This window comes from Anas platyrhynchos, chromosome 1 (assembly GCF_047663525.1).
Source record: "Anas platyrhynchos isolate ZD024472 breed Pekin duck chromosome 1, IASCAAS_PekinDuck_T2T, whole genome shotgun sequence".
In the NCBI taxonomy this organism is placed as follows: Eukaryota; Metazoa; Chordata; class Aves; order Anseriformes; family Anatidae; genus Anas; species Anas platyrhynchos.
Genome location: NC_092587.1, coordinates 65,446,780 through 65,464,751, shown reverse-complemented (window position 1 = coordinate 65,464,751; position 17,972 = coordinate 65,446,780). Strand labels below are relative to the sequence as shown.

General features: G+C 43.0%; 1 protein-coding gene across 25 annotated transcripts in view; it reads left to right on the top strand.

The window, feature by feature from the left end:
• MICAL3 (microtubule associated monooxygenase, calponin and LIM domain containing 3) overlaps window positions 1-17,972 on the top strand; it is a 161,708-nt gene that overhangs the window by 38,924 nt on the left and 104,812 nt on the right. For 24 of the 25 annotated variants that reach the window (XM_072040058.1, XM_072040092.1, XM_072040101.1 and 21 more), the window contains exon 2: window positions 15,746-16,121. In XM_072040058.1, coding sequence (XP_071896159.1) covers window positions 15,858-16,121 — 264 coding nt within the window. In that variant the 5' untranslated portion in view covers window positions 15,746-15,857. Of the gene's footprint in view, window positions 1-6,344; window positions 6,429-15,745; window positions 16,122-17,972 lie in introns of those variants that run through there. The other variant, XM_072040064.1, reaches the window with a different exon arrangement.

Here is a 17,972-nt window from a genome sequence, read left to right as displayed (position 1 = left end):
TTCCTAATGAGCTATTTGTAGAACTGGTTTCTTAACCTGCCTTCCCCTGTGATTGACCCTGTTTTTTCCCCAGCAAAATGGCTTGTTTTTGGTGGCAGTTAATGGCAGCTTCCTCAAGTACTTGGGGAAAACAACTTCTCATCCAAGAGCTGAACCTCATTTTAGTGAATGCCTTCTTCATGTAGCAAAATTAAAATGACAACTGCAAGAGCTACAGCCCGATTGCTCTAAAATTGAATGATGGGTCTTTGTATTCTAGATCTATCCGGTGTTGTAAATCATCTTTGTACAGTGCAAGTCATCCAGAATCTGACTTTATAAAGACAAAGGTACAGAATTTAACTTTAAAGGTAAACATTTTTGCTTCCTGTCTGTACATCAGCATTACATTTCCTCACAGCTCTGTGGCACTGACAGCACAGGATAAGAGAATAATCTCTGGCTTTGAACTATCTATTTAAAACCTTGTGGGTTAGTTGCCAACTGAGAGGCTATTCCCTGTAGCCCCACTGCCAGGAATTACACTACCCTTGGAAAATTGTGGGTGTGTTGGTTTTTTTTTGGTTGTTTACTGATATCCTTTTTGATGTCATTAGGTGTCTTTCATGCTGTAACCCATAAGAAACCCCATGTCCCATGTCAACAGCTGGAGCAACATGATGGACTCGGTGGTTTCTTGAGGTTCTTGTCAGTGTTATTTCTCTGATTCTTCCAGAGCTTGTTTACTGCAAATTCAGATGTCATCAAATTTGACCAGTAAGAACTCTGTTTCAGGAGAGGGGAGGCAGTTCAGTTGAACCCTTGGGCTATATGTTAAAGAAGAATGTGAAATGGGATTCAAAGCTCCAGATCTCAACTACTAGACAGTAGCTTTGTGTGTTATCTTCATGGGTTAAGCTCTTCTGTTTAATGTTCCACAAGGCATGGGAATAAACATTTTGTTTCAAGGTAAAAAGGAAATCTGAAGAGGTTTTGAGTTTCATGATTATAAGGGAAAAAATGACTTGCTGCTTTTGATTCTCTTGGCCTTACCTTTTAGGGTGATGTGTGCTGGGAGCATCTATCCTCTCCAGTATTGCTCTCGTTACATAAAAATTAATCTGCCTGGAGGTTAAATATGCAGGTCTGTCTGCAAGGGATATTATGCTAGGTTTAAAGCATTCCTCGTGACTCCATCCTTGAGGTGCTCGAAACCTGACTGGGCACAGCCCTGAGTAACCTGCTTTAGCTGACCCTGCTTTGAGCAGTGGGATCAGGCTAGGCAATCTCCAGAGGTTCTTTCCAACCTCAATTATTTGGTGGCTATTTGACTCCCAAATTTTTAATTTGACCCACTTCTTAGGAGTTTTAAACAGGACAGATCAGTGCACTTAGTCAACATTCAAATCAGCATCCCTAATTCAGAAGACAAAGGAAATAATGTTTCTTCGCCAGCCAAACATGCTGGTCCAGGGAAAGGTATCAGCACGGCAAGCTGCTAGTTACACACTGCCAGGGTCAGCGTAGTACCTGTTGAGTGCAGCCTAATTGGGACAGGCTGGTTTTCCTTTTCATGCCCATGTGCTGTTTTTCCATGAATGCAATTCAACCTGTGTTCAGTGGATGGACACCAAGGAAGAGCATGCTGGAAGTTTCTCTATGCTAAATCCTGTCTGCAGGAGAGTGAGCCATCCTGCCTGGATGCTCCAACCAGATAGCATTTATCTTTTTTAATGTGAAAGAACAGCTGCATCTTGTTCACTTCATGCCGTCATCTCCCCTTGAAGCTTGCTGTGTCTGTGGAGATTATTTTTTATAGCCAGAACGTGTTGGGTTTAACTGCGGTGGGGCTGAAATGATTATGGGCACAGGTAGGTATGTGATGTCTAGTTATTCAGTGGGAGAAGGGGAAAAAAAATCACCTTAGATAATGGATCGAGCTTGTTTGCAGATGTTTTGCATCCACATCTACCTTGCGGCATGTAGCTGTTGTATGGTAGAGTCAACTTCTTCCACAGGCTCCCCGCACTGCTTTGAATTCATCCTGGGAAAATAGCATTTAATAGCAAGGTTCCTATCTTGGCCATTTTGATTAGGCCTCACTTTGCTATTAATTTACTTACCGTGCTTATGTTAATGAAATGTGGTATCACTAATGAACAGCTCTGCGCTGAAAGTGAACTGCCTTGTCCCCAGGAGTGAAGCTACGTGGGAGTCTTATGCCTGGATGCTGCCACGCAGAGCTGGGGAACGCTAGGTTAAGCACAGTGCAGAGGTGTGTGGTTACCGCTGGTGTTTTCTCCAGTGTGCCTTGCGAGTTACCCAGGTATTGGATGTTGAGTCACCTTACGTACAAGGACAAGCTCCATGCTGCGTGCTGGCGACCTGCTTTCTCCAAAGGTAGCGAGTGCAGGCAGAGGGGCGCTCAGAAGCACTTTGAGCAGGTAGGAACCCAAGCTGCAGCAAGGGTCACCTGTCGTGTCTGGTGGCCACTGCTGTGTTATGCTTGTCAGGGACATGCTTTTGTATTTCTTACAGCTGGGTGCTGTAAGCTTGTTGCTGCTCTGTTCTCTTTCTCTGAGATAGCACGTCTCAATCTATGGCTGCTTATAAATGTGCCAGCAACTCTGGACTGGAATAATAAAGGCGTATAAACACTGATCTCTCTTGGTAAACTTGGGACCCTCCCGATCTGCTTCTTGGCTGTGTTTTTGTCAGGTCTGATGGGTTGGCCAGGAGACTAATGGGAATGAAGTCGCTGTTACGTGGCATATATGGAAAAGGGAAAGTTGAGCTCATTTGGGGCCGGGTTGTAGCAGTCCTGAATTAACTACATTGTTAGTGTATGGTAGCTGCTTTTAAAAGCAAATCAAAGACACTGAACAACTTTTTTTCTTTGGAGATGATGGACTCCTGGGCACTGTAGTACATGCTTGGAGCACCAGAACAGTGCTTATCCCTTCAACTCCCTGATGTAATGTGGTGAACTCATTTTACTTGTATAGCTTGTAGTCATCTCACATTCCTTTATTAGCTGCAGGAACACACACAGATGTGGCATAAATTGCCTGTAGTGTTTCTTTGCATAGCATCTTTATGCCTTTGGGGGAAAACAACGCTCAAATTTTGTTATCCAAAGTAAACAACATGCAGAAGTTTGTTGCTTCTGCATCCTGGTGAACTACCAAAAGCACGGGGATTTTTTTTTGTTTGTTTTATTTTTAATTGATTTTTTTGAATCTTTCCTGTCTTTCCCAATAACTACCTTGTTAACAGCACTGTTTTTTTCAGCTCTACACACACGAGCAAAGTCCTGGAAGTCCATGGTGTTCTTCAGCTTCCAAGGCTGTTATTTTTTAAAATAGAGGAAGAAGTGATATTTCATCCATCCTGGCAAGGAAATGGGGTTTCAAATATACTAGGGTCACCTCCCTCCCACTTCTTCCCTCCCCACCCCACGCAACACATGCGTCAGTAAGAGGACGGGCAGTTACAGAAATGGCTACAACATCAGCTTCTTTCACAGAGAAAACTTGTCTTTATGGAGCTAAAGGCCTTGAAAGGCGATAATCTTACACAGCATTATGAACCTTTATTAAAGCTCTTTTTTTTGGCTATGCATAAACGTCTGTGGTTGTGGTTAAGATCACTTGATTCTGGGTTGGCACGTTAATTGTGCGTATATTGTCACGTCCGTGTATGTGCAGTAAAATGAAAGCACTGGACTGGTCCGTGGTGTGTGTTCCTGCATGCTATTAATAAACCGAGCAAGTCTTTTATTGCGTTGGTCCTTTCTCATGGGAGAGCGCCCTAGAGCTTTGTATCTCTGCTTTCAAACATCGATTGCAGTTTAAAGCCTAACACACATTTTTACTCTCCTGGCAGAAATGGGTCAGGAAGCAGGGAAGAGCTGAGCTGCACCTTTGTTAGTTTGATGAGCCTGCCAGCCCTCCCCTGTCCCTGTAGGAAACAAAGCCGTAAATGCTTCCAGCTGCCCCCTTGTCTGGCTCCCGTTAATATTGCACCTCTTCTCTGGGGAGTCTGCTGCAGCCAGCTGTCGTGCTTGTTTCTTTCCCATTTCTGATAGCCCTGCCACTGGGTTTCAGCCACTCCTGTCACTTTAGTTAGTGCTTGAGGTTAGCCAGTGTCCCGGGTATGGCCTCCTGCTTCCCACAGCAAGCTCATGCAGAAGTAAATCCAGTGCCCTTCTCCTTGCTAGCAAACACTCTGTATGGGGCATCGTGTATTCTGCTGAACACATCATGCTCTCATTGTGTCAGATACAAGTACCTATAGGTGAAAGAACTTATCCTTGATGCTGCTCAGCTGGGAAGGTGAGTGGTGCTTGAGCACTGTACCCTCTCAGCATCTCCCTCTGGAGCAGAAAGCAGCAAGTTGTAGCTGAAAGAGGAAGGAACAAGTGTTGGGAGGAGTGGGGGCTGTTCGTGTTCTGTAAGGGTGAGGGGCTGCGGTCATACTCTCTTGGGACGAGCTTGATCTTTATATTGATATTCTGTATAAGGAACTCGAGCATATAGGGTAGAAATGAAGTTAAGGAATTGTCAGGAAAGGGGTGTGCTGTGCAGTGCTCATCCTGTTGTGCAATATCCCTGTGGGAACTCACCGAGCCAAATGCTCATTATAGCTATAGCCCTTCATAAGATGGCACGCACCCCTTACAAAAACTCCCTAGAAAACAGCCAAAAAACCAACTCCTCCCACCCCAAACATAACAACCCTGCAGTCCTGCTTGGGAGGCAGGCAGGCAGGTGCACACATGGGGAAGGATGAGGGAGCGGGCGGGTCCGTAGATTCCAGCGGTGGCTTCTGACCTAATGGGGAACAAATTCTTTACATTACTGAGTCTTTAAATGAGACAAAAGCAAGCTTTCTTAATAGCAGCATGTACTTCTGCTAAACTAATGGTAAATATATAAATACTGCTTAGTTGCTTGCTTGTGTTAGACAGCAGGGAGAGTGGTTTCCAGATGCCAAAAGCCCCAGGTTGCTGTGTCTGGGGAGGAACTTGCAGCTAGCCTTGTGGTAGCAGCACAGGATCACTGGAGGGATTTCTAGGAAAGCGGCCGCTGCCGTAGCGAAGCTCTGCCACCGCTGCTGGCCAGTGCAGGTTTGCAGAGGCGTGCTGTGCTGCAAGTCTGTGCTAGCTGACTGAGCCCGAGGGCAGCGGATGAATGAAGCTGAAGGAAGTATCTCTTAATTTCAGGCTTTTTCTTCTTAAAGCTACCTTGTCGGTCTCATGCTGAAGTCATTACCTGCCCTCAGGTAAGCCAGCAGCAGCCTCTTGGTATTTCTCCTGGAGAGAGTCATAGCTGTTACCTTTAGTCCCTCTTGTCCCTTCTTGCTGCATTTAAAAGCAATTTGAAAAAAGGCCAGTCTGGCTAGTGCTCAAATACCAGATGGAGGATGATGTTATGAAATGAGGAATTATGGAAATTATTCAGTTTGAGCCCAAGGTCTAGAACTGAATCATCGTGCCAGTGGAGATCCTGGAATGCCTCGTAAGACAAATTCCAGCCCACAAACAGCAGAGTGCATGAAGAGGTGCATTAGGGCTGTCAAACCACGGTGGACAGAAGTTGTTTCACAGTAGGTAGTTCTCTGTCACCTATAAAGGTGGGCTGCTAAAGGGGCACGTGTCAAGATCTTGCACAAGAAGTAATTGTGGGTACCTTAATGGGGGCTCTCAGGCTTGCATTAAGTGAAGAGTGCTCATGCCCTCTCATATCGCTGCGAGATAGCTGGGAAGTTCAGCTCAGGATGTCTGCCTCAGACCCCCAGATATCCTTGCAGAGGAATGACCTTCATCCAGAGAAGGATGGAATTAAAAAGACGATAGAAAAGTCCTTGAGGATGAAAGGCAAAGAGAGAAGCTTTTATGTGTGCTCACTACTAGGAACAAATTCTGCTGAATGGCATCCTTGCACTTAGATTGGATTAAATCTCTGACTAATTCATACCAAGTCTTTTCATGTCCCCACCAGTGCAGCTGTATTTGAGCAGACTAGTACTGTCTGCCTCTGGAAATGATGACTGCCATCTTATTTCAGAAACCGTGCTTGCCAAGGCCTCGGGGAGAGGAGAGCAAATCACCAAACCGCCTCCACCTCTTCCCTCTGTAACTGATTTCCTAACAGATTTTCATCTGCTCTAGGCATTGAGCTTGGCACTGTCTTTGCTGAGGGAGGCATCTCTCGTGTGTTCGGAGGCTTGGGGGGAATCACTCTGGCCAGTTGAAACGGGTTCAGCATTTACGGAGAGTCAGATGTCCAGCCAAGTGGGGAACATGCTGCCTGCTTGCTATTTTTAAGCTATGTAACAGTATGTGCAAATGATACTTACGTCCAGAGTAAAAAGTTCGACGTTACGGGTTTTGGTTTTTGCTGTACTTGGAACTCCACCTATAATGGGGATTACCTTGAAAAGTTTTGGTATGTCTTATTGCATGAGAAAATAATAGTTTAGTCAAAATGTCAAACTGGTTTTTGCATACAGTGTATTTCTGTCTCCTGGTAAAAGCTTTCCTGTTAGCTATGAGGTAAATGAATGATGGGAAGCATTAGACACAGGATTGTGCAATAGAGAGTTTTCATTAAGCTGCTAGATCGGAGCAGTTGTTGACAGGCTTGTAGTGAAGTTTATTAGTTGATATGGGTTGGGATTTGTTTGATTTCATTAATATTAATGTTTATTGTTCTCGTTAAAGATCATGGTGTTTACCAGAGTGCAAAGGGTTGGGCGTTCTTGCCTTTAGAAGGGGAAAGGTTTACATGGCTAGGGTAATCAAGGATTAATACTAAACGAAGTTTAAGATACTGTCCAATCAAGAGCTCCAAGGTGCACGTACAGTAAGAAAATACTTTGAGAAAAGGGTAGGATTACATTTTTTTTTTCTTGTCTATGGGAATTCAGCCTGGGACAGATTATAGAAAATGTTTGGGGTACCTGTAGAAGAGAGCTGAGTGGAAAGATCTAATTTCTGAAATAAAAGTGTTGGGATTATTGCGTATGAGCATGGTTTTCTTCCTGTGGGCTAATGAATTGGGCTCTAGCATTGTCTGTTGAACGTGTTCAGTATGTTCCCTGTTATCCAGAAGCCCCATGCCCTCAGAGTCTGGACAAGTAAGTCCCGTCATGAGAACAGGCGTAGCTCCGTGTTGCATCAACTGGGCATTCCCAAGGACATTCGGAACTTACTGGGAACCAGTCTCTTCCCAGTTCCCTTCCAGTCCTGCTTTGTGGCTCGTTCAGGCCGCTCAGTCAGTGCTGCTGTTGCCGAGGTGTGTGACTCTCTGCTTTTGCAAACCGAAATGGAATTGCCTGTTAGTATATTATGGTCTAATCTGGTGTCTAAAGTGCAAGGACAAAGCAAGCCTGTGGAGCGTCAAGAAAACAGCCTGCTGCACCTCCCCTAGGTTGAGTCCCTTGCCACTGCTGTTTCTGTTCATAGATATGTGGACAAACTACACAGCACGTATTTTCGTGCACAATTTTTAAGGAGAAAGGTAAGGTAGGTGTGTAGTGATCTGGGCTACATGAGCAGGGGATGCGGATCAGTGGTTATAAACATGCCATGGGATTTGCTTTGGCAGCAGTGAAATTTAGGGAGGCAGCCTGGCTGGTGGAATTTGCGTTTGTCGGGGGCAGTGGCGGATCGAGGCACGTGATAGTTGGATGTATGGACAAGAAGTGACAAGTGAAAGCAAGTGACAAGTAGCGAGTGCGGTGCTGGTCCTGTTCTGCCTTGAGCCCTTGAGATGTTGCTCTTGGTTGGACCTTTGTGGTCAAGGAAAAGGAGGCAGTGGTTCTGGAGGGCTGGGGTTAAGGTCCAGTTCCTTAGGCGTTTTTTGAGCTCTGTGTATATTTTACCTCGCAATTATAAAGGCTAGGGTTGCACCCACGGGTTATAGCATGGTCCCAACCCTTCCTGGATTTTTCCTAGAATAAGCTTTGGGGTTTGTTTTGTTTTTAAAGTTCAACAGCCTCTAAATGAAGTGGTTTGTGGGTTGGAGTAATCTTTATGGCTCTTTTATTCAAATGTCTGTTTACTTAGGTTTCTTGGCTCCCAAAATGGTCTTGCAAGGTCTACATTAAGAAAAAAAATCTAAACTTTTTAAGTCATTCTGCTTTCCATATTCAGCATTCCTCCACATAAACAGGAGATAGATACATTAAATAATCCATCTGAAATGCTCTGTATGTGTACTCAACCTGTGGTGCCTTAGCTAGTTGTTGAGCGTGCGCATACGATGGATTTATGAATCTTTTAATCCTGTTTCCTAATTCCTTTCTCCTCCACCACTTCCGTTGAGAAACTGCCTGCCTCTTTTCCACACCCATAATAGCTGAAAGTTGGAAGCGGCACAAATAAAACTTGCTTTTCCGTATACATTTTTAATGTCTGTAACTGGAGTATTTGTTCTTTGGTTTGCGAGAGTCTGGTATGTACCAAACCACTGGGGAGCAAGCCTTGGAGTTAAAAATCCAGGCATCCACCTGCCTTGATTAGAATAAATGCTGACACAAATGAATTTTTTAGTTTCTTTCTGAGCTGCTAAGGTGTCTCTCAGTGACCTAAACAAAGGAGGCTTTCATAAGTTGGACCACGAGGTTCTTTGCAATTAATAATCTTTACTGGCCTGTATAAGGCAGAATTAGAAGATAAAAGGAAGAACTGAAGCACATAGGTGGAGACAAGTGTCTATAATAGTAGGCATAAGCTTTCTGTAGTTCAAACATGCACTGTATCTCTCTCTATATATATAATCTATATAATCTCCAGGCTCTATCTGTTCCACTGTGTTGTGGGGTAGCTTGTGTTGATCAAAGTGCTGGTAGAACCTGAAAACCTCCGAGGACTTGGATCACTGGGCTGCAGAAGAGGTCATTACCGTGTGTTTTGTAGCCTCCAGTCTTCTTTCTGCTCAAACTTTCTAATTGGGTCAGAACAATGCTCCTGTTCTCTCATGTTCAGCAAAGCTTTTCTGAAAACCTCTTTTCCTACTGTCGTACAATGTTGGCTCAGAAAGATGAAAATCTGTATCCTGTACGATGTCAAAAGCTTTTATGTCTGGCTGTGCTAAGCTGCCTGATTTGCTTTTTCCCCATGTGGAGTCTTAGAAGTAAAGTTTTGTGAAAGTGTCATTCTAGTCATTTCTTAGAGGCCTTTTTTGTGTAGGAGCTTTTCCTCAGATGGCATTTGAAGAACTCCAGGGAGGAAGTCCAGCTTGCAAAACTAGGTAGGAACTAACTTCAGGATGGGTTTCCTTGTTGAAAGGTAACATCAAGAACGGCTTCAAAGTACTTCAAATGAGGGAATGACGTTCAATCTCCTTGTGAAGCAGTGGAGTAGGAAGCCTCCAGGTGGTTCAGCCCTGTAGTGAAGTCACGTTCACCCAGTGCAAAGCCATGGCACGCAGCACAGAAGCTGGGTTTGTGTTGCTCATCAGAAAATACCGGCGGTCTGCCTGTCTGCGGGGTGGGATATGGTCTTCATGGGAATGGTTTTAGGGCTCCCCATATTGAAACACAAGGATTTGTGATTTGAGGGTTTGTCCCAACAATTTGTGGGAGATCCATGGATTTTACCACTCAGGTAACGAGTGAAGCCTTCACTGTCATGTGTCTTTGGCTTTGGGAGGCTAGGAAATTACAATTTGCTCTCATGGGCTTAGCGAAGTGTTGGTGCCTAAGGCTTCTGAGGCAGTTGTTCACAAGGGAAGGGTGGCAAGCTGTGAGATAGGGGTGAGTCTCTTGGCAAGGGAAGCATCCTCCGGTATTTACTGTGATAAAATCTGGGAGGAGGTGGAGGCAAAAGCTGGCACCGTGTTGTAGTGGGTGCACCAAGGATGAGTCTTCGTGCAGGAAGATGAACTCGTGTCCTGGAAGCGCATGGTGCCCTTTCTCCCAGAGCAGGAGGCTCGTCACAGAGCACCTCGTTGCCGTACGGTCTGTGCAACAGTGACGATGATGGGTAGCTGCCTGCCTTCAGCGCTCTCTCACATTAGTGTTTAAGATGGTCTGTGCCAGGAAGAATTTCAGGAGGCTTTGTAGCCTCATGGATTTCACCATGCAGGTAATGAACGAGGCCTTTGCTGCCGTGAGGTTTTGGGAGGCTTGTAAAGGGAAGCGTTGCGTGATGTGTGCTAATGGGCATGTTCCAAAAAGTTTGTCGTGACAGTTTTGATTCCAGTGAGAAGTGCTACTGTTTGCTGATAAAGGCGTGTTTTCTGCTTCGAGAAATGTGTGGGTTTTTTTGCTGTGCATGTAGGGTTACTGTGCAGTTCTTCACAGCATGGTGACAGCTCCAAGATGTGTCCCCAGCTTCTCAGTCACAGTTGATGAGTACCTTCTAGGTGAGAAGGGATCACTGCATCAGTTACTGCTGCCCCCATATTGAAGATTTGTGCTCTGAGGGATCTCTCTGGTACGTGGCTGTGTCACAGGTGTATTCAGGGAGTTAAGCTAGTCCGTCCTGAAGCTGGTCTTACAATTTGACAGCCATCCGGAAGGCCTACTGTTCCCTTACCCATCCTATAAGGGGGCAGTTACCTCTTCCTCTTCCATGTTGTCATTTCTTTGTCTTTGTTCTTTCATTTGGCTTGGAGTATTTGGTTAAGCACCCTGTCTGATTCAAAGAAACTGGCTAAAATGGTCAACGGCATATAGGACTTCCACTACCTAAGCTAAGCAGCTTTCCCCAAAGACCAGAAGGAAAATCCTAGGTAGAACTTTTGGGAACATTGGTTCTTACCAAATTGAGGAGAGAAGACAGCTGATCTGTTTCTTGGCCTCCTTTTTTTTTTTTTTTTTTTTTTTTTTTACTGTTGGTGTTCATTCAGTGTAAGGACTGTGATTTGATCAAAGAGAAGTGTATGACAGAGCAACAGAATATGTTTGCTGAATTCATGTAAATAAAAGGTTTCGTTTTGTAGGTCTAATGTTGTCGGTAAACATCTTATGGCACTGAAGAATGGGTTAGTAAAGAACGATCTACATATTTTTATTCAGTACCTTCATATGAAATTGGGAACCAAGTATCTGTAGCTGCCACTGTATTTGTTTCCATGTTCTTGGATGTCATTGTATTTCTTTTCAAATCATCACTGGACTGTTTTCTCCATGTGACAATTCTGTGTGACCTGTTTGTACATATGCCTTGATCTTCTTATTAAGAATGGGTTATTGTATTTGCAACAAGTTCATATCTGATTTCTCCTTCTCCTACTCCTGCTCTGGCTTGATGAGATGAGGAAGGAAACAGATGGAGACCCGACTGATCCACCCCGTTGTGGTGGGCAGAAGCCTACCAAATCAGGCTTGATAAGTGTATTAAACACAAACATTTATTGCCCAGTGTATTTTCTGGAATGTCAAATTTTATGAATGAGAGCAAATCAAAATACCATCTTAAAACTGTACTGACTTTCCTTTTTACCATCTGGCATAAAAGGGGAAGCCGCAAACAATGGCAGCCCCGCCCTTTTGTCCTCCTGCTTTCTCATTTCTTGTCTGCATAATATGGAGCTAAAATAATTATAATTGCTTTTTTTTTTTTTTTTTAGCTTTTCTTGTCAAAAGTGTCCTCTTTTTGCCATCTGTTCCACAGCCTTGCAGCCACCCTAAACCTGCACTTTTTGATATCTGTGATGACTTAGAATGTGATGAACATATTGTAGCAAAGGCCATTTCTTTAGCTTTAGCTAAAAGTAAAAATAAATCCTGGAAATGGAAACAGAGCTTTTTCATTTGTTGGAATAAGGACTTTCTTTAGTGTGGTTTCCTATAGAAAGGAAGCTTATGGGATTGAGTTGTTCGTCCATCTGCTTTTCAGTTCATCCTTAATAACTTTGGAGCGATTTCATCCAGAGTTGACAGGGAATAAAAGTCTTGAAGGTAATTGATTTCCTACAAGAAAACTGGTGGCTGGGTGGAGGAGTGGGACAAAAATAGGTGTCCCCACTGCCTGCAGCATAAGCTTAACAATATAATCTGTTCTTAGGCTTTTGCTAGCCAAGTTGCAAGTGCATGCTGGCTGCGGTGCTACAGTAAGCTCAGAGTTTCCAGAGCATGTTACTGAGCCTTGCTTAGGCAGAAGGTGAGGGGCCGTGAAGGGGAGGCAAGGACATGGAAAGTGGCTGGGCAATGGGAAATATTATGGAAAGGATGAGATCAATGGGCACTGGGGCTGTTGGAGCCACTGGTAGTTTTATGGCTGAAGGACCAACTTGCCTTTCAGTTTCGTACAGTACCACGCTTTGTTGATCACTGCCTCCTCAGAGCTTTGTGTGTCGAGCGTGCATCCGCAGCATTTGCCCAGCCGTGAAACAACCAGAATATAAGAAAGTACCTGCATGGTGCTCACAGAAACTCAGCACTCAGAGTTGGGTCTGGGCAGTTACTTTGGCAAATATTTCATCCGCTTGAAATGCTGTTTTGAGCTGGACAGAACAATCTGTGAATTTAGATGGAATTAAGTCAGTAGTTACAGCTGGAAAAAATGGAGGAGAATGCTGGAAAATACATTCCCATGCTAAAATATTTTGCTTTTCCAGGACTAAGTCATTAGTTAAATGAGCACTTTTAAGAAAATCTGGATTGAAAGTGTAGGGAGGTGATTTCTACAATGGCGCCGTATTTGTCTGGAGTATAGGAGCCCTGGGTTTGCAGGAATTTGCCTGTATACACCCAAAATCACCACGTGTATCACTTGCAAAATCCCTTCCTGTTTCTGCCATCTGACAGAAACAGGGGGTGAGCTTTGCAGGCACTGGACTGGACTTTCACATACATGCGTTTGGTAAAATATTCATATTCACGCATCTGTGGTGACTGTGGGAAGGGGAAGGAAGCAGCACCTGGAACTATTCATTGTCTGATTCTGCTTTTCGTTGGGTTCCTTTGTCCTGGGCAAGAGCTGGAGATCCTGAGCGTACTTGCAGTCATGAGTCAGTGACAACCTCTTGCTATTATTGTAAATAGCAACATGAACACTGCTCTTGCATGTGTTTTTTCACGGGCTTTGTCTTTCTCTCCCGACGCTTCAGCCAAGGAATTCACAGAGCTTCTGAGTCAGCAATCAGCTGCCTCGAGACAAAACATGCAGGATACTGCAGGCTTGCAGAAGAGCCAGCAGGGCATACAGATCCCCTGGAAACCTGGCAAATAATTCCTGCCTGCCCTTGCTTTGCCTCCTGTAATTTCCATGCTCTCTAACATGTTGCTCATAGGTTCCAAGGATTTGGGTGTTTACGTCAGGAATGCGGCGTTTTGCGGAGTGAGTAATTGCAGTGACTGAAGCCTCTGTGCTTCACCTGTGGGCATAACTGACTTCACAGCCGGCGTGAAATGGGATGCAGGCAGAACAGGGAAATTAAGGTGCCGCTCTGGTTGCACAGAACAAAATGACCTGCTTTGGCAGGTTTGTCTCCTGGCTGGGCGAGCCTTGGGCACGGAGCTCTCGGGCTGGATTGTAACTTGGAGGCCTCCCTGTGCAGCCAGGATCAGCTTCACTCTGCTGAAATACAGCAGGAGCAAGAGCAAGAAGTGAAACCAAAGCTGTCGTCACACCTGGAGGTCCCAGGAATGGACTGTGGCCCAACAGGCTGAAATTGCCACTCCGCTGAATTTAGGTCATGTAACTCCTGTTGCTTATTCTTGGGAAGCATTGTGTCAGGCATCTGAAGCGCTGGTGGAAAGTGAGTGTTTGGGTGGCAGAGTGCAAGAGACGGGAAATACAACACAAAATAGTAGTCAATGTGAAACGTGGTGCTGGTGGTAACTGAGGCATATGGCTTTAGATTGTGGGTATCTTGTTACATCTCCGTTACCAGATGCACTTGAATTACTCCTTCAACATAAGAGGAGATTTGTTGGCGCTCTTCATAACATTTTTGAGAACTGAAGAGGAGATGCAGGCTTAAAGCACAGTGTCTTAGAGGACTGGAGCAGTTGCCCTGAGGTGCAAGCCTGGAGTACATTTCAGGCTTCACAACAGTGAAGATCAAAAAGAAGGAAAGGATTTCGTTCCATAACGCTTAGTGAGCAGTGCTGATGGGGACATGACTTCAGTATCAGGCAGTCAGAGAAACAGCTTTGTTTGTACTGAGTCCTCTAGGGCAGTTGACCTAATAAAATCAGAATCACTTTCTCTGGTATAACCCATAGTTATCCTGTGACTTTTGCAGGAATTTTTATTTTTAATAATGAACAGTTTGGGGATGTTTGTAAAGGCTTCCAGGTCTCCTTTGCTATTTCTAAACTGAAGCAATAAATACCGTGTTAGCTTGGAAAACAGGAGTGCCCACATAAACTGCTGCAGAGCTGACAAACCAGAGGGGAAGAGACATGAGCTGTACTGTTTGACTTGGCTTCCTGTCTGCTGGAAGCAGGAAAAGAGCTGGTGAGAATCTAAAAGGTTTTATCCAAGTTCACATATTTCCTTTTTCACCTTAATACCCTTTGAAAAAAAAGAAAAAACAAAAAAAAAAAGGAGAAAAAGCACCTCAGAAATGTTTTCACATTCATAGTTCCAGCATATGTTCCCATGCTGCCCTCCCCTATCTGAAGATTAAACAGCAGTATTCTTTCTTAGAGGGCAGAGTAATTGTTTATATCTTAGATGTATGTATTTTTATATAAAAGGAAGAAAAAACTTTATTATATATAAAAGAAAGAGAGAGAAAAAAAGCTGTTCTTTAAACAAAATCTGCTGTTTGTGATCCAAACAATTCTGTACTTCTGAGAGATCCCACAAAAGCAACTAAGCGTAGCAGACCTGTTAGCATACTTCATCTGCTGAGGATACCAGCTACCACCTGAAAGATGGTAGGGATCTGCATATCAAAAGAAGTTGAAAACCACAAAACTGAGGAAATAGTCTGAGAATTCCCCACAGAAAATGCAGCAGGCAGTTTGCTTTTAGGCTGCTTGCTTACTGAGACGGGAATATACCCACAGACTCTAAGTGAGGCAGGTGTTTATACTGCTTGATGCAATGCAGGTGGGCATTTTTTTTACAGTCTTGACATCTTTTCTTAAGCGTTTGATTGCTGTTAGGTCTAACTTCTTTCTAGGATTGCAGCAGCCATCATTGTATTTGTCATGTCAGTGTACAAAAACACTGCAAGCACTCCCAAACAGAAATATCAGTTTGCGATATGCCATTCCGTTTCCTCTTCTTTTTATCATGGGTAAGGACATGTTGTTTTTAAAGGAGAGGACCAAACCTTCTTTTATTGAGGGAAATCTAACTCCTAAAATACTTGGGGGTAGACGTGTTTTCAAGAGCAGCATGTACCCATTGCTGTGGTGTTAACACAGTGATCTTGTTATCACTGCCACTGCTACATTAGTAAGTCTCTAGCTCTTGTTTCAAAACTTCTGTCTGCTTCCAAAGATATGTAACATCTGCCTGTTGACTTGTAACTTCTCTGCTGTTTATATGAAGCAAGAGCTTTGATAATACTATTTAGGTGTACTGGCTCAGGTAAAGTGTTCGGTAATTTAACAGAGAAGAGATGTGTCACTGCCAGAAGAGAGCCTTGGTAGGCTTTGGAAGGCCATGCTTCAGTCAGCTCAGGCAAGACTCCTTGGGGTATTATTGATCTGTTGACTCATTTAGGACTTCCTTCACTAGGTACTGAGAATCTGGGCTCTTAGGTTAGTAGGCACAGACATCATTTTGGAAAGAAAAAAAAAAAAAAGCAAAGAGCAAACTCAGTTACATTTTCTTCTTTTTATTTCACAGGTTGATAATGCTCGTAAGCCAGAGGTGAAAGTGTCTCAGCAGAGCAACACTGGGAAATCTGGCAGACTGGAAGAGAACAGCTGCCCCCCAGGGCAGCTGCCACGTGTGAAGCATGGAGGAAAGTAAGAACGAGAAGGTGAACCAGGCTCATGTTCTCTTCGACAGATTTGTCCAGGCTTCAACATGCAAGGGGACTCTCAAGGCTTTCCAGGAGCTCTGTGACTACCTAGAACTAAAGCCCAAGGACTATCGTTCTTTCTATCACAAACTCAAGTCCAAGCTAAATTACTGGAAAGCCAAAGCCTTGTGGGCCAAATTGGATAAGAGGGGCAGCCATAAGGACTATAAGAAGGGGAAAGCATGCGCCAACACAAAGGTAAGGAAAGTGATCCTCTGTGGAGATGTATTCATGGGAGTCAAAATGTGTTTCATGTTTTTTGTGGCATCAATATTATAAGTGAGATTGAGTTATAAAATCTTCCTTTGTAGGCTTGTATCTTGGTAGTTGTTTTTTGTTTGTTTGTTTTTGTTTGCCTGTTTTTTAAACTAGATAATAACCGGGTTGTGAAATTTTCTGTTGGGGTTTAGATACAAAATACATATGTCTGGATTTTTTTGAAGTGCATCCCTTTTAATTTCAAAAAGTCTCATGTCTCTTGATAGAGACATGCCTGCCAAATTGGCAAAATGTTCAATTTAGCATGATTTAGGGAGCAATTGCTTGAATTTCAGAGAAAAAAACAAAACCACAACGTGGAAACCATGCCGATTCCTTTTAAAAGATCGGTATGTGTGGTATTTACTGTAAGGGATTTCTGCTTTTGTGCACCTCTTCCAATTTATTTTACCTCGATTGTTGTGAGCTGGTGTTTGTGCTTCATACACCCTTGTTTGATGCTACAGTCTGAGCTTCCTTATTTTGTTACTGATAGACATTTCTTCATATCATTAAAAATGTTTATGGAGTAAGTTATTTTTGCAAGTAATCATACACTTCTTTAAAAAAAAGGAAGATAGTGTGGAATACAATAAAATTAGAACAGGATTCTGTCCTCCTTCATTGAAGTTAATATACAAGAGAAAGAAAAGCATCTATTAACTTTTTTGGAAAAAGAGATATCTTAATTGATAGGAGAAATGAATGACTAATTCACTTAGTAGAGTACTGAGGGGGAAATAATCCTGTTCATGATATAGTCAGTTGTTTCAGATATGAGGACTGACGTTTGATTTCCAACTAGATATTAGAAAGTTATTACCTTGATTGTTTCTCTTTCCATTTACCATTTTCATATAGATGGTGAAATTTATAATTTATAAGTGCTAAATTAATAATTTATAAGTGCTAAACTAACACTTGTATAAATCACTGATAGACCAAGATCCATTTGTCCTAGCTGTTGTGGAAATAAAAAAAGTTTATAATTGTTACTTCAGATTATAGGTAGCAGATGCATATAGATCAACTTGGAAAACAATGAAACAATCAGGCGGTGTTGGTCATCATTCACACTGAGCTGGCTCCTTCTAGAGGAAGGGGAGGGCAAGGAGAAGAGAGAAAGCAAAGGAGAACAAGGAGGGGAGGCAGGTCATGTTTGCCAGTGTTTCTGAGAAGCTTTTGGTGAGATGCTCAGTAGAAATGCAGGTAAAAAGGTTGGCACCTGTCTGCCCCAACCCAGAAATATATAGGATGGTGAAGCTGGGATTCAAGTCATTTTGAGTAGTGAAATGAGGTAGCTGAGGTGAAATTTAGTTTAAAATAACATTTTATTTGTTAGTACATCTGAAAGTTAATACATACCTGTGATGATAAATTCTTTTTGTATAGCATTAAACATAAACTTTGTTGAATATTTTTATATAAAGAAATGATGTGTGTGTATTATTTTTATATTTTTCATATGTATTTCTGTTAATGACTTGTTTCCTACCCTAGTGGCATCTGCCATTAAAAGTTTGTATGTAATTCCTAAGAGATAATCACAACTGTTCAAAGTAGAAGCATTCTGGGAACTGAATCATGTCTGATGTGATGTCTCCTACTTCACTTAGTTTTATTTTCCAAATTTTTAATGTAATTTACAAACCACTAATTAAAAATACAGAAACATAAGTGGTCGTGTGGAAATGATAGAATTTTAAACAAAGCTTAAGATTTTACCCATGTTATTAGCACAGATACCGATCATTTCTTTAGTAAAATTGGCTCCTGTGTATTTCAACATAT